This window comes from Tremella mesenterica, assembly GCF_000271645.1.
Source record: "Tremella mesenterica DSM 1558 unplaced genomic scaffold TREMEscaffold_3, whole genome shotgun sequence".
NCBI lineage: Eukaryota > Fungi > Basidiomycota > Tremellomycetes > Tremellales > Tremellaceae > Tremella > Tremella mesenterica.
Window position 1 is genome coordinate 584,610 of NW_006711227.1, and position 15,707 is coordinate 600,316.

General features: G+C 50.7%; 6 protein-coding genes across 6 annotated transcripts; 2 read left to right on the forward strand and 4 right to left on the reverse strand.

The window, feature by feature from the left end:
* Positions 1–1,879: 1,879 nt before the first annotated feature.
* On the reverse strand, positions 1,880–4,235 carry TREMEDRAFT_60993 (uncharacterized protein; the record flags this gene model as incomplete). The annotated part of the gene is made up of 6 exons (XM_007003396.1): positions 1,880–3,203; positions 3,254–3,606; positions 3,696–3,707; positions 3,733–3,833; positions 3,897–4,109; positions 4,163–4,235. 6 exons carry the CDS (start codon positions 4,233–4,235, stop codon positions 1,880–1,882), a joined length of 2,076 nt encoding a protein of 691 aa, XP_007003458.1.
* Positions 4,236–6,613: 2,378 nt separating this feature from the next.
* Positions 6,614–9,022, reverse strand: TREMEDRAFT_43212 (uncharacterized protein; the record flags this gene model as incomplete). Its single annotated transcript, XM_007003284.1, has 7 exons — positions 8,505–9,022; positions 8,134–8,398; positions 7,855–8,029; positions 7,656–7,793; positions 7,444–7,580; positions 6,925–7,324; positions 6,614–6,880 (listed from the first exon to the last, which is right to left on the reverse strand). The coding sequence occupies exons 1-7, from the start codon at positions 8,989–8,991 to the stop codon at positions 6,614–6,616; spliced, it is 1,869 nt and encodes a 622-aa protein (XP_007003346.1). The 5' UTR covers positions 8,992–9,022.
* A 549-nt stretch (positions 9,023–9,571) lies between these two features.
* Positions 9,572–10,059, forward strand: TREMEDRAFT_60995 (uncharacterized protein; the record flags this gene model as incomplete). Its single annotated transcript, XM_007003397.1, has 2 exons — positions 9,572–9,614; positions 9,662–10,059. The coding sequence occupies 2 exons, from the start codon at positions 9,572–9,574 to the stop codon at positions 10,057–10,059; spliced, it is 441 nt and encodes a 146-aa protein (XP_007003459.1).
* Positions 10,047–10,714, reverse strand: TREMEDRAFT_43215 (uncharacterized protein). Its single transcript, XM_007003285.1, has 5 exons — positions 10,696–10,714; positions 10,607–10,652; positions 10,481–10,560; positions 10,212–10,432; positions 10,047–10,170 (listed from the first exon to the last, which is right to left on the reverse strand). The coding sequence occupies exons 1-5, from the start codon at positions 10,702–10,704 to the stop codon at positions 10,122–10,124; spliced, it is 405 nt and encodes a 134-aa protein (XP_007003347.1). The 5' UTR covers positions 10,705–10,714; the 3' UTR covers positions 10,047–10,121.
* An 842-nt stretch (positions 10,715–11,556) lies between these two features.
* TREMEDRAFT_29142 (uncharacterized protein) lies at positions 11,557–14,021 on the forward strand (the record flags this gene model as incomplete). Its single annotated transcript, XM_007003206.1, has 5 exons — positions 11,557–12,156; positions 12,200–12,334; positions 12,380–12,932; positions 12,975–13,076; positions 13,102–14,021. 5 exons carry the CDS (start codon positions 11,557–11,559, stop codon positions 14,019–14,021), a joined length of 2,310 nt encoding a protein of 769 aa, XP_007003268.1.
* A 146-nt stretch (positions 14,022–14,167) lies between these two features.
* On the reverse strand, positions 14,168–15,531 carry TREMEDRAFT_38243 (uncharacterized protein). The gene is made up of 3 exons (XM_007003246.1): positions 15,399–15,531; positions 14,569–15,065; positions 14,168–14,305 (listed from the first exon to the last, which is right to left on the reverse strand). Exons 1-3 carry the CDS (start codon positions 15,441–15,443, stop codon positions 14,218–14,220), a joined length of 630 nt encoding a protein of 209 aa, XP_007003308.1. The 5' UTR covers positions 15,444–15,531; the 3' UTR covers positions 14,168–14,217.
* Positions 15,532–15,707: the final 176 nt, after the last annotated feature.

The following is a 15,707-nucleotide window of genomic DNA, read 5'->3' on the forward strand; positions in this document are numbered from 1 at the left end:
CTCAGTCCTCGGCAAGGTAGGTGGGTAGAGGAGCTAGCTAACTTCAGGTTTAAAATGGTTTATCGGCCAGGAACCCAGGCAAGTCTTCCAGATGGATTATCTAGACGGGCGGACTATCATTCCGGGAAAGGAAGTACCATGGTACAAGAGAGCAACCTTATCCAAGGTCTGCCGAAGTTCGACGAAGTTGACGCCACCACGTCGGAGTTGCGTCACCTCCTTCGAGCATTGCAAGGGACAAGGGAGGTAAAGGAAAATGATCTTGTGGACCCTATGGATCTAGTACTTGGAGTTCAGGAGGACGAAGACATAGAAGGGGTCAGAGAAGAATTATTAGGAGTCGTTTGCGCTGAGTGTTCTCATCCTACGTGTAACGATAACGTGCAGGAACCAGGATCAATCACCGAACTACGCCGTAGTTCGCGGTCTCCTCTAATCCTTCGTGGGGGGTGGAACTCAAGAGGTTTCCTCACATTCGACGATCGCATTTATGTGCCGAACTACGCCGATGCTCGGCTGAAGATCATGAAAATGCGACATGACTCGGCCTTAGCTGGTCACCCAGGTTCAGCGAAGACCCTTGAGCTAGTTCTAAGGGACTATGTCTGGATTGGAGTAAGGAAGGATGTTGAGGACTACATCGCTGGATGCGCGGTATGTCAGAGGGCAAAGACTAACAGGCAGAAACCCCATGGAGAGCTTAAACCACTGGAGGTAGCTACGAAACCTTGGTCTAGCATCTCGATGGATTTTATCGAGGAGCTGCCAAATTCCCATGGATATAATTCCATCCTGGTAGTGGTGGATCGGTTGACCAAATGGGCCATTTTTATCCCGACTACGACGAAGTTAACCGCAGCCGGCCTATCAGAGTTGATATTGGACTATGTGGTGGCCCAGCATGGGTTGCCAGAGAATATAGTATCGGACAGGGGATCGAAGTTTACCTCCAAGTTCTGGAAGAATTTGACCGATAGTCTCGGAATAAGACTACATCTCTCTACTGCATATCACCCACAGACTGACGGACAGACCGAACGAACCAACCAGTCTTTGGAACTGTATCTTCGAATCTTCACCTCCTATCAGCAGAACGACTGGTCAAAGCTACTCGCTCGAGCTAGCTTTGCTTACAACAACACCCAGCACTCTGCGATAAACAAAACCCCATTCTATGCGAACTATGGATATCACCCTCGTTGGGCTGAAGAGATAAAGGCTAGCGAGGTCGAAGTGCCCGCTGCTACGGTGGTGGTAAAAGACTTGACTGAAATACACAAAGATTGTATCGAAGGAATTGAGAAAGCTAATGAGAAGTACGCCGAAGGATACAATAGGAAACACCGGACTACGCCGAACTTCGCGGAAGGAGACCTAGTGATGCTGTCGTTAGAGAATATTAAGACGAAGAGACCAATGAAGAAGTTAGATGTTAAGCAAAGTGGGCCGTACAAGGTAGTACGGCAGGTAGGTTCTCATGCTTGTAAATTGGAATTACCAGGAACGATGGCAGGTATCCATGATGTATTCCATGTCTCCTTGCTCCGTCCTTATCACCCTCCAATATTTCCTGGTCAGCAAGCTGAGCCACCTGGGCCAGTAGAAGTAGACAATGTGGGAGAGTCTTGGGAGGTAAAGGATATTGTGGACTCTAGAGTAAATAAGAGGTCAGGAAAGTTAGAGTACTTGGTGGAGTGGTTAGGTTACGAAGGAACAGACGATTCAGTATCATGGGAACCAGTGGAGAACGTCGATGGAGCTGATGACATATTGGCGAAGTTCCACGAACTTCACCCTACTAAGCCGAAGGAAGGGCGACTGCGAAGGGCTAGGAGATAGAACGTACTGCATACAACATAGGATTACAGCTACGTACCGCTCACTTGTCCTTACTCTTACCCTTACCTTTTCCTTTTCCTTTCTCCTTCGATCTACTCGGTCCCGCGGGATTGGTGTGGAGGCTACCGATGACCGAAGGTAGATCGAGAGTCTCAGACGGGAACGCAGTAGAGAGAGAAGCATTCCATGCCCGATTCATAGCCCCAAAGAAGTCACCGAAGTCCTGGACATCTCGAGCAGCTTGCATGCTCGGGGTCCTCCACAGAGAACGTATGGTCCGTAGACACTCGAAGGGAAGACTGAGGAGGTCGAGAGCAGTCTGGGCGGAAGCTGGGACACGAGAATTACTACGGCGACCTAGCCAGTCAAGGGACGGTGGTGGCTCATACGCCATAGGAGTGACTAGGAAGGGGGTGTCGAACAGTCTTCGGCGAACATCGGCTATCTCAGTAAGGCCTCGGCGAGAGACGTCCGCTAACCTTGTCCTTGCTTCGTCGTCCAGAGCCCCAGTGTTGACTACATCTACTAACGCCGCAGTAAGATTGTTTAAGGCGTTAGCTTGACGAGAAGAGAAGTCAAGCAGGAGAGATGTATCATTTCGGGCGGCCTCAAGCTGAGTAGTGAGACCGAGGACGAGAGAACGATAAGTGGCAAATTCCTTTTCGTCCTCAGGAATACGGACATCCAGGGAGATACGAGGGTGGACGAGGGACAACCGGGGAGCAGAGGGACCAGCACGCTGAGTATCTTCATTTTCCACATCACCATCATTGAAGGCAACCTCCTTCTCTTTAGATTTCCCTTTTGATTTCTTTAAAGAAGACTTCGGTGTCTTCTGGGAAGCAGAGGGAGGGGTGACGGGAGGGGCCGCCGAAGAGGCCGGAGGAACAGAAGGACGCCGACTTCGGGTGCTGTGAGCCGGAGGAGAAGCTACCACTGGAGAGGACGGACGTGGCGCCGAAGGACGAGAGGCCGAAGGACGAGAGGCCGAAGGACGGGAGGCCGAAGGAGCAGAGGCCGAAGGACGGCGAGAAGACGAAGGAGGAACAGCCGGGAGACGTGATGGGCCGGCCACAGGAGCGAAGGGCGACGGCGACGGAGGCGACGGGCGGAGGTCCGGCGAAGTACGGCGAACCGACCGGAGAGACGAAGACGGTACCCGCGAACGGGGGACAGACGCTGGAGTCTGGGGAGGGGGGAGAGGAGAAGCGTCGAAGGGACGGGGCGGGATGTCCCGGGCAGAGGAAACGGGACAGAAGGAGCAGGGGCCAGACGTGCATGAAGCACAACGGAGGGCCTTGTTGTGTGGCCTGACTGCCTTGAGGCAGGGCCAGTTTGGACGATTATACGTGATAATCTCACGTCTACTAATTAGCAGGAGTAACTTCGGCGTAGTACGAATAGGTGGACTCACCGGCAACGATCACACGCTTCGTCAACACCAACCGCGATCCAACGACCAGGCTCGGACTTCATCTTCTCCCACAAGTACTCTTCTTCCCGCAGTGATCTCTTCACCCGTTTGGGCGAAGGCTCCCCTCTGGGAGAAGGGGGGGGAGCAGCGACGGGGGCGGCGGGAGCAGGACCGGCGGCGGCAGCAGGAGCGATGGCGGCGGCAGGGCGGGCGGCGGCAGCAGCGGCGGCAGCGGCGATGGCGTTGGGGGGGGGGAGAAGAAGAGGAAGAAGAAGAAGAGGAAGAAGAAGAAGAGGAGAGGGAACGGCGTCGTTTCTGGCCCACAATTTGAGCAGGGGGAGGGGCAGGAGCGGCTGCGAGTTAGCAATGTCTTGGAGAGCTAAAGAACAGATAAACAAGGCCAAGTTCGGCGAAGGTGTGAGAGGTTGGACGAAGAACTCACGCTCAGGACTATCTACGTTGTTGTCCTCTACACTAACCGCCACCATATCATCATCCGAGTGTTCCTCTAACTCGGTTTCACCCTCCGACACGATTCTATCATCCTCATCACTATAATCACCCCCTTTTCCTTCGAAGTCTGACTGATCGTCCGACTCCGAACCACTGAGCGACTCCTGGTCGGAGGAGGACGGAGACTCACCAGGACGAAAGGCGGGCGTCCTGCGGCGAGGGCTGGCGGCAGGAGGGGAAGCAGAGCGAGAACCAGGAGGAGGAGAAGCAGAGGGAGAACCAGCGGGAGGACCGACGGGAGGAGAAGCGGAGCGAGGAGGCGGGACATCGCCAGACGGCTCCCCCAAAGAGAGGGTGCCGAGGCCGAGGGAGGAGACTTGGCGAGATCTGTCGCCGAAGGAAACTGAACATCAGCCAAGTCCGGCGAAGTAAGGTAAGTGTCGAGGAATAACTCACGAGCAGACGACACCATACCACCAAAGTTCCTCATGGCGGCGAAAGGGTTAGAGGTGGGAGTAGGAGGGGCCATGACGTTAAAAATACTTAAAGAAATAAAAGATGATTCAAGGTAACAAATCTGTTTTCTAGGTAAGAGAGATAGAAAGTTTTGAAAGCAGATGGGAAAAAGAGAGAAGCTCGACGAACTGCTCAGTATTTAGTATAATCAAACCTAAACCCTCGTCGTCAACATGCAGCAAACTTCGCGTTTCATCAACAAAAGGCATCGCAGGGACGATCAAAATTCCCACGCTATAGTGTCTCATCTCAATATAAGCGAGGGTTACTTCGACAAACAACGGTGTTGTTCGGCTGCCATTCAGGAAGCGTGTCTCACCTACAAAAGACACAGGGCTTCTTACGGCAAACCTCGACGAAGTTAGGGGAGTCTCATTGTCGGGTTTTGGAGTGAAAGGAGGCCCAACTACGAAGTGCGGCGCAAAGAGCAGAAGGGTGAAAGATGGTCATGGGAGGGAGAGAATGGGGGTACTACGCTGCTAAGTTCTCTTGACACGACAGAGGTGTAATCGCTCACGAGGACGTTCGCGGCTAAAGAAGGGGGCGACTGTCACGAACTACGTCGTGACACCTCGATTATTCCACCAACAATGACCCTCCTTTGACCATCAAAACCCCCATCACGTCTTAACCTCTTTACTCTACACGTAACTCAGGACTTCTGAGACCAAGTACGGCGAAGTTAGACGGAGTTAGGCTAGGTAGGGACAATGGGAGCAGAAGTACGGCGAAGTTAGACGGAGTTAGGCTAGGTAGGGACAATGGGAGCAGAAGTGCGGCGATGTTAGGCGGAGTTAGTCTAAGTAGGGACAATGGGAGCAGAAGTACGGCGAAGTTAGACGGAGTTAGGCTAAGTAGGGACAATGGGAGCAGAAGTGCGGCGATGTTAGGCGGAGTTAGTCGAAGGAGGAAGAGGATGGCCGAGGGCTCGGGGAAGTTGGACGAAGTGCGTTGAAGTACGTCAAAGCGCGAGAGGGTTGGATGAACGTCTAGGAGGAGTAGATAATATTAGCTGAGAAGATCGCTGAAGTTCTTCAGCGATCCTTGATTGTTGTCAGTAGTGAAAGACATAGAGATAGCTATATACAATTCGAGATACATCGCCATCAGTAGAACAAAACCCCAGGTAGAGTAACTACGCCGAAGTACGCCGTAGTTACACTCCTTTCGACGTCTGCGCCCTCCTGGTTGGGTGAGACATCGACTCAGAGCGTGAAGTTAGCCGAGGTTCGTCGACCGTCGGTCTATTAAGAAATAGTTGTTCGACGGCCGTGACACCTGAATTGCTCATCAAAGAGCTCTGGGTGGACGGCTCAAACCGTCCCCCTCTGGACCACGCAGTCTCACTCAGGAGCTGTCCGACGGTGCAAGCTGTAGAAGCTATGCTGATCGAACGTGGGTTGCCTGTGGATGCTGAGGGAAATTTGCTAAACAAGAGACTGTCAATGAATCCATCTCATTACCTTGGGGTCAATACTACTGACGGGGGTTCCTTGGAGTGGCAGAAGCGTGATAACGAACCTTGCTCTATCACTGTCAAGTGGGAGAAGTGGAGGTTTGTGTGGACCCCAATGTGGCAACAGGATGGAGGGGGGCAGAGTCCTGAAGAACAAGAACTGATCAGTGACGCAAACTACTTGAGCATGAAGCGATACGATTCATCGTGGCAAATTTTTCTGCGTGCAACCCAGTTACTGGAAGCAAACGACGACGAAATACCGGATTCCGAGGCTGTATTCACGGGAGAGCGTCGGCAACTTCCTGATGGAAGTTTCAAATTAACTTTGAAGCTCCCAGTCAGCTATGGCTCTGACACTGTAACTGATAACTACGAGTGGAATCTAGACAGTTTGTATCAACCGGTCGATCTGACGGAGAGGTCAAATATTCCTATAAGCGAGTGAGCAGCAGTCTCAGCAACGTGAGTGATGTTGGAAATGGTACAACCAGCACGGATGCAATTGGGGATTCCCACTTTTGCATAGCTGTTAACAGATTAACAGTCGGAGCCTACCTCTGTGTACGAGGAAGGGACAGCCAAGCAGGGGGAGTGATGCAGGAAAAAGTCCGGGGTTCGAGTCCACTCCGAGGTACTTAGCATCCGTACTGCTTGAGGGGGAGTGTTGGAAATGGTACAACCAGCACGGATGCAATTGGGGATTCCCACTTTTGCATAGCTGTTAACAAGTGATTCATGTGTACAGAATGAGGAAAGGACCGTAGGAATCATGATGATGAATGAAGCATCTGAGATGAGTGCATCTTTCGCCGCTAGATACTGATACAGGATCATACCGTACTGACAAAGCATGAAGATGCAATGCATATACAGTATCGATGTCGTTATCTCCATCATCAACCTCACTTGACAATATCGACACCACCTGCTTTTCAACCGACTATTCTGACCTGTCGCTTGGTGACTTGTTGCCATGCTCCATCACTCGCGGGAACACCATTGGCGATGGTCGTGGCCGATGGTTTTGGAGGGATGGCTGAGTTCGGTAACGGAACGGCGGACTGTGGTCGACGAACGGAAGGGGATGGGAGAGGAGAAGATCGAATGGTGTTGAATGCTCTCATGGCTTGTTCGGCATTACGAACGAAGAAGCCTGCGTAACGACGATGGGCTGTTGTTTCTTCCACGTGAACCATAGTCTGTCGTGTCAGCAGATATGCCGGAAAAGAGCACACAGACTTACCCCCTCAATCGTGAAATCCAGATTGTTCGTCACTACCTTCTCCCCATCTAAAACACCCATACCCTGCCCTCGAGCGTACGTCCGACTGGCAGCTTTGAGCATCATCAATTGCTCCAAAACTCGGTCCTCCCCATCTGTCTCATCAGGACTCATGAAAGCCGCTAATTTGGATGCGTCGATAGAGGTGTACAGTTTGAGCAGATTGCGGACCGTCGACACGCCGCTTACCGCCTGAGCTTCGGAGAGGAAAAGATCGAGATGTCTTCGGGTGGGGTCGACAGGAGGGTTCTGTGCGTATACTTCGAGCGCCGCAGGGTCTTCGTAAGGGGGTGGGTTGACGGTTAAGTATTTGGGACATGCACCGAGATAAAGTTCTTTGAAAGTGGCCAGGGCTTCTTCTCTGGCGGGGTCAGCCCCGCATCACATTTTACAATACGATGTTGAAGCACTCCTACCACCACTGTAGCATTTGTCGTATTGAATAGACGGGAGTGATGAGAAAAGCAAACATGAACTCACCCGCCTCGCTGTAACACCGACAATTGATCCCCATAATGTTCTTTGACGATAGCCATGATACTCTCATCCGAAGGCCCCGGTGATAAGGTCGTGCAGATGGCCAATAAAGCGTACATTCTTTCGCACTGCTTCGTGATCTACAAGTCAGACACATCACAAAACATTCTCACGACGAACTCGGGAGGTAAGAGACCTGAAAGGGGGTGACTCACGGCTCCATATTGGTAACTTCTGGTGTGATATTGCTTCATTCGGTTGATGAAGATCAATACTTGCACGAACGTCTTGACAGCGTCTGGCCATCTGCCGAGAGACATGTAAGCACATCCGATATGGTAGTAAGCCATAACCTGGGTGTCAGCCGCTGTCACGAACGAACCAATGCGAGACAGAGGAATTGAAGAAACCCACATGGCAGGCAGTGATACGGGTGATGAAGGCCGTGTTGCTGAGTTCAACATGCTCCACTGTTTGCAAAGCGAGAGTTGGGTCACCGAGGAGGACATGTACCCGGAGAAGACATATGAGAGAAAAATAGCCAAGATGTCTGTACAGTGGTTTGGATCCATATTCTCCGCCTAATTCACTGGTCGAGTCAGCCTCATGCCATTGTTCGCCGAGCTCAAGCTAAAGAGATCCGTCGTGACAAGTCCGATCGTGGACTGGAACGAGAAAGTGTAGAGCACTCACGCTACTTCCTCGGGACTCTTGCCCTCTTTCTCCGCTTTCAACTGATCGTCTATGTGACTCTTCTGTATCAAAGAATACAAAACATTCAAAACCGAATAACAGCTCCAAACTTGCTGAGCTTCCGCGAGTAGTTCTAATTCCTCTTCTGTCTTCTGCTTGGGATTCGCACGCCATTGAGCGAAGGACTGGAATTGGTAGACAAATTCGTCCAGCATGTCCCATATCCACTGAATGGGTAGTTCGAGAGATACGGGACCGTCAGAATCTAATCATCAGTCAGTCTTTCCGCTGTATCTTTTCTCGTCTCCTCACTCTACTCTTAGCCGAGAGTCTTGCAAAACAAAGTAATCCGGGGTGACCTGTTCACTCACTCAAAAGGTAATTGAACAACTCGCAGATATTCTCATAGGACTGAAATCGATCGTCGATGGTAGGTTGCAACCTCGCATAAACATGTCGAAAGTACAATTCGCGATATAAAGTCAAAAACACTTGATCGTTCTGAACCAAAGGCGATATGAGCTCTGCCTCTGGCCATTCCGAATTGGCATAATGAGCCGTTGTGAGTTTCGTCCATCCGCTCTCGTACATATTGGAAATGCTCGGTAAGTCGTTTTCGAGAATAGCTTGGTGAAAGAGGATGAGAAATCGTTTGACATCTTGTGGGATGGCTTCAAGAGCAGCTAGATGTTCTTCTTCTTGTTGGGCGACCGATGGAGGGTAGGCATGTTGTTCCAGCTCTTGGAGGTGTTGGAATTCGTCGTGGAAAGCATGAGCTGAGACGCCGTAGGCTGGCACGGCGAGGGAAGAGAGTAGTTCATCGTCCTCTGGCTCGTAGAAGGCTGTAGGGTCAGCCATTACTGTTAGACCGGCTGATATGGCAAAGGTGTCAAAGAAGGATGTGTATGAAACCGGCTGCACAAAAGTCAGAGAAGAGTTGGATATCGCCGAGTATCGCCGTAAACTGTGGCGATTGAATTTGGGTGGAGGTTGTCCCACCAGATCGCCCTTTACAACACCCATGAATCGTACTTTCTTTGATATATCGGGATGACCCTGCGACCGGTCCTACAGCTTTTCAGAGCAGCTACAACACCGTCAGCGCGTCCAATAATCTTTCCTTTTTCAATCCTCTCAATCTTGGAGCATCCAGGGCCGTCAACATGGCGGAGACGATACAGTCAAGCCAGACAAGATGTGATGGAGATTGGAACCTTGGAGGATGAAGAGCTCGATTCTATAACGACTCAGACAATCCAGCATGAGGAGATTGTTCTTCATGAAAATGGCCCCCTGGGGCATGTAGTTGTCAGCCTATCTTTGAGGTCAATATAATCATCGAGCTGAGATATAGACCTCGGAATTTCCCAAAACTAGCCGACCCCAACTCCCGACCAGTATAAAGAAGCTCAATAGGCTTCTGTCATACCAACGCAAAATGGAGATCCCCGAATCTGATTTGGAGGAGAGATTTGACAAAGGTGAGCGATTCTCACCTTCCCTAAGAGTACCAATATTGATATTTCAGGCAGAGGACCAGGTGGTCAAGCAATCAACAAAACCAATTCCGCCGTTTCTCTCATCCATCTTCCCACCGGTATCCGAGTGCAGGCACAACCTACACGATCACGCGAAGAAAATAGGAAAGCGGCACGACGTATTTTAGCTGAGAAGCTGGAACTTCTATCTGCTCAGAAAGCGTTCGAAGAGGCATCATCAGACAATATCAATATCGACGGAGAAAGCAGCCGAGATTTGAGCAGGAAGGACAAAGAGAGACAACTAGCGGGCGTTTGGTCGAAGCAGGAGATCAAGTGGGAGAAGGAAAGACGACGGAAAGCCAATCGAGCAAAGAAGAGCAAGAAGAAGAAAGAGTCGGGAAGCCTAACGGGAGAACAGGAAGTGGAGGAAGACAAAGAGATATGAAGATGCATTATATGGCACATTGTGTTCGTTGTGTGATACTGACTAGGAGAAGGTCGTACTGATCATGGATCGCTGGTCTCGAGGTTGATCTGTCTTCCAAACTTTGCGTATCTTCCTGTCAGCTGGAGAGGTCAATGAGGGGAAAGACTGACAAAAGTATTTTAAGCTCTTTCATACCGACCTCGCACTCAGATGCTCTCTTCTCTAAGTCACCAATCTCTTTATCGTATCGTTTTGTATCCTTTCGAAGTTGTTTTTTGGCCTCTGATAAAGAAAGACAGAAAAAAGCTTCTCCAAGTTTGTACAAGACTGGCTGGTCGTCATCGGCCAATTCGAGTTCTGTGGATAAATCATCGTAGTATTCCTTCTCGTCCTGAGACATCAGCTATGACGATCCGGTGTCTCGCTTGGTCGGACGTACTTGTTTCTTTTTCAACTGTTCGTTTATATCTGTTAGACGATTGTTGAGCTTTGAAAAGGTGTTGATGCGCTGTTGGTCCTCTAATCCATTAAACGATCGTTAGACAATACGATTCGAAGAGCTCACCCCAAGCGACTTCAATCCCGTCGGAATTTTCATCTTCTGGTGGTAGCTACTTGTCAGATTGACCGATACACGATGTCTTTCTTACTCACCAAGCTCATCCTGTCAGCCTGCTCACCGCTCTGTGCTGCCTGCTCTTCACTTTGAAGATGTTGTCGAGTAGGATAAGTGTGAGTAGTGATAAGGTGGAATGTTGAAACGACACGTGTAACCCAATTTGACCACGCGTCATCGGCGCGTCCACCCGATGGGATCTCTGACCTCTGAGCCTCCCTCCCCCATACAAACCACATACAAATCCCCCACTCGCTCATGTCTCGTATCCCAATTCCAGCTCACGGAGGTCTTCATCACACTTTCACTCATCAGCACGACGGTCAGACTCCTTCTTCTCCCTCCACGGATCTCGCTTACGGCAAGACGAGTGCGGGTGGTCTGAACGGGATGAACGGTTCACCGGCTACAGACACGAGGAGGAAGCAGACTCGGCGTGATGAGGTGAGTGGATTCTTCTGATTGACATGCTTGGTACATGTTGTGAGCTCCATGCTGGACTAGTGTCCCCATTCTGAGAAGGACCCCATCTCCCCGTTTGTACAAAAGTGACTGGTTGTAAAGTGCAATTGTAAAGGTCGTAGGGTCCGAGCGCGGGAGGAATCGGTTTTGCTCTTGTAGGGACGCGACCCGTCCATTGTGTTGATTCTTTCCTGCCTTACCTTCCTTCCCCCCCTCGCTTCCTTTCTTCTCAATCTTCACATCTTCTTCGCTTGACTTAGATTTCACATCTCTACAAATATCTTCTCGACCCCACTCTCTGCTCTCCTGTCCTACATTGAGCGATCTTTCCCTTTAAATTTCCCACCATGTCCAAGAACGTCGCTGACATCACTCCTTCTCCTTCGGGCTATTCTATACCCACTTCAACCAAATCCTTCGATCATCTCGCACCCCCTATGTCCACTCAAATCCCTCTTGCCACCCCGCCGTCTTCTATACACTCCCCTTCACCTAACTCGGAAGCTGTGCCTCTTCCCACTGCTGCGCCCCCATCCCCGTCTCGCAAACCCATCGATGGCTTGCCCAAAAACAAACATTCACGAACTCTGTCAAACCCATTCAAACCCTCTCGCACTGTGTCCTTTCCCAACACGAACGCCCCTGCGCCGTCTGTCGCTGCCAACGACCGTATTGCCGATGATCCCGCGCGTCCACGATATCATTCAACCATCTCCAAACACTCGGTGCCTAAAACCGAATCGAAAACGTTTGGTTCCAAATTGCAGTCATTGCGCAAGAAGATCGAGAATGAATTGTCCCGCAAGCGACAAGGACCTTCGGCGCCAGTCAGTCAAGGGGCAAAGCGCGGTGGTAAGAAGCCGCAAAAAGGTACCGTCGCTGGACTTCGACCTAGCCCCGCCTTGACTGTGCCGGAGAGCATGAGCGTAGCCGATGCTAGTCAATTGTGCGCCGCCAAGCGAACCGATTGTGTTTTGGTGGTGGATGAAGAGGAAGGCCTCAGTGGGATCTTCACCGCCAAAGATCTGGCTTTCCGTGTAAGCTAATAGCTCTCAGATATCACGTCGAGCTGACACTCAGGTGACCGCGGAGGGTCTTGATCCGCGTGTAACCTCTGTAGCGCAAATCATGACCAAGAACCCCATGGTCACGCGTGACACTACCAGCGCGACCGAAGCCCTGCAACTCATGGTCAGCCGCGGCTTCCGCCATCTGGTATGTGCCTGCTCTGTCAGTTAATGCAGGTTGCTGATCTACCAGCCGGTATGCAACGAAGATGGAGACGTGGCAGGACTGCTGGACATCACAAAAGTTTTCCATGAAGCCCTCGCTAAGGTAGAACGGGGCTCAAATGCGACATCTCAACTCTCCGCAGCTCTGGCAGGGGTGCAGACTGAGCTCGGCCCAGCCATTTCGGCCAATCCACAAGCAGCGGCCATGATGGCCTATGTCGATGCGTTACGAGAGAAGATGGCACAACCGGATCTGACCACCGTCATCGACACGAGTCTTCCCCCGCCGACCGTCTCTCCGCGGACGTCTGTGAGAGACGCGGCCAAACTTATGAAAGAGCGTCGAACCACCGCGGTGTGTGTGATGGAAACCAATCTTGGCACCAGTGCGGTCAGCGGTGCAAGTGGTCAGAACGGTCTACCCAGGATCGCCGGTATCTTCACAAGCAAAGATATCGTTCTGCGTGTCATAGCTGCTGGTCTGGACGCTCAGCGATGCAGCGTGGTCCGAGTCATGACCCCTCATCCGGACACTGCTCCACCTACGATGGTTGTGCAGGACGCACTGAAGAAGATGCACAGTGAGTCGATGCCACCAAGTCTGAGACCGAGCTGAAGTGTAGATGGTCACTATCTCAATTTGCCAGTCGTCGAGTCTGATGGTCGACTGATTGGTATCGTTGACGTGCTCAAACTTACTTATGCCACTTTGGAACAGGCGAGCTGTCTTTTTTTCCGCCGAGAACATAGCTTACGATAAGATCGAAAATATGAATGGAGAAAATCACAACGATGGTCCTGTTTGGGGCAAATTCTTCGACACGCTCGGTACGGCCGGTGGGGACGACGATACTGCCTCTGTCGTATCACACTCTGACCGTCCTGACACTCCCTCTCGACATTTGCATAATCGTGGCATGTCCAGTCTCACCTCTCCCATCTCGGAACTCATGCCGAATGATTCCGCTTCTGTGGTGGACGAGGGATCCTCAGAAGTCGGTAAACGTGGTGGGGCTCCCTCGTCTGTGGCAGCAGCGCCTCAGATCGTTGACGATGGCACTTATATCTTCAAGTTTCGCACGCCTTCTGGTCGAACACATCGTTTCCAAGCGCGCCACGACAGTTACGAACTCCTCCGCGACATTGTGTATGGTAAATTGGTCGTCGATCCATTCTTCTCTGGTGAAGGTGCTACGGAAGGTCAAACGATTCATATTCCCGACCCTAACGCCTTCATTTTATCTTATACGGATGACGAAGGTGACAGTGTTACCATGACCGCCGATGGGGACGTTGCGGATGCCGTACGAATCGCAAAGGGACAGAAGAGCGACCGCGTGGTTCTCATTGTCGATGGTGGTAAAGCGTGGGAACAAGCCGCAAGGGATCTGGGTGGGGACAAAGCTGTGGAGAAGTTGAAACAGGCTGAGGATGTAAAGAAGGTGGATGAGGAGGATCAGAAGCTGGAACAACCGACTGCGGATCCAGCTGTTAGTCCTACGTTTGGGAAAGCGGGGGTGGTACATAGCCACGGACCAAGTCCAGGGACACCAGGCGTGCCAGAATTGATCGGAGGAGTTTTACCAAAGGAAATGGCTTTACCTGCTGCAGTTGGATTTTTGGGGGTGGTGATATTGGGAGTGTTCATAGCTACACGTGGGAGCAAGTGAGACGGGTCGTGGTGGTCTGCAAAGTCGATCTGACGAGCGTCATGTTTGACATTTACATACAGTACAGTGCGGTGTTAGTACGAGGGCCAAGAGTTGGGACATGGGGATACGGGCGATGTCAATTTGATTTGGTAGAGCGACTCTGTCGAACATGCACACATCCCATTGTTTCATTTGATGATTACATGTCAACCTACTACTTGCGCTCCAACTTGTTGAGCTTGCGAGCTGTCATGGCGTTCTTCCGGGTGTTTTGACCTCGAACGGGAAGACCTTGTTGATGTCTGAGAGTCAACACGGGGTTCCAGATTCAGTGGCAGGCATCTCCAACACGAGTGGATAGCTACCACCCTTCTTTCATGGCAAGCGACGGCTCCTCCGCATACCACTTCTCGGTATGCTGACAGTCGGACGGTCGGAATCTCATCAAATACTGTCTGAGAGACTCAATACGTGAGAAGAGACGTATCGAAGACGAGGGCGCATACGAACAAGGATTAGTAAAAGATGAGAAATTTGATCGGGGCATAGGGTAATTGGGACTGACCTTTTACCACGATACGATCCCACCTGTCTCAAATGAGCGATATCGGCAGTGACACTCCTTCTGAGATCCGTCTCAATCTTCAGATCGTCCAATGGGTCCGGTCTTTCCGATCGCTTCTGATGAGGTCTCAAAGACATCCTAGCTATTTGAATTAACAAACTGGATTCGTCATTCCCAGATGTCTCTTTATGACTGTGATCCACGTTAATGGTCCCAAGTGTGGTGAGGTTAGACAAAGAAGAATGTGTCTGATCCGATGTTGAGGCAGATGTAGTCGGGTCGGAAGAAGAGGATGAAGTGGTTAGATCGGAAAAAGGGGACGAAAGTGGAGTAGGAGTAGGAGGTGTGGAAGTTGATGGTGAAGATAAATAAGAAGATAATGCTGTTATTTGAGACTCGGATAGATCTGATACACGTTGTTGAAGAGGGATTTGGAGTCTGGCGAGAAGACGGGAAGATGTTGAATGGGATATTCCGTAGAATGAAGTGAGAGCGATCTGGGGGTGTCAGTCAAGGCCTTCTCTAGCATCGTCGAGATTTTAAAGAATAAAGGGTGGTTTCTATCATTGTCTACCTTGGGTCTTCCGTTCATTCGTCGACTCCAAGGGGTTCAGTTTGAGTAGAGTTTATTTCCACAGCTCCACGGTCGAGGAAAATTATTCCCGTTCCTTCCCCAGAGACACGCCGCTTGCAAAGTCTACGAACTAGGTCATGTGTCGAAATTCATCAGAATGTCGATTCACAGGATGTGTGTTGGAAACATATTAGGTCAGGAAAGAAGATAAGATAGGGACAAGTTATGGACAAAGAGGAGAGAAAAGATTACTCACCCGGAGAAGTTTATGATCTGGAAGATGATGTCCTAGCAAGTGCATTTTATCTCTTCGCGTTGTTCTTACTCGTTTCTTATCCTATACTGATGTTTCCCCCGTGTATCGCGTGCAACTGTGCACCTGTGTGTTGGTCTGATGCGAGGGAAGATCCATAAGTTGTACGAAATCGACCAATTTCAGTGTTGGACTTTGGAAGGAATTTTTGATTCCGCTCATTCCTTCCAGCTTTGGAAATTTCCCTCTCCAACCCTTTCACCTATATTCACCTAACGACTTCCCTCACCACAGCTATAGTCAAGTCATCTT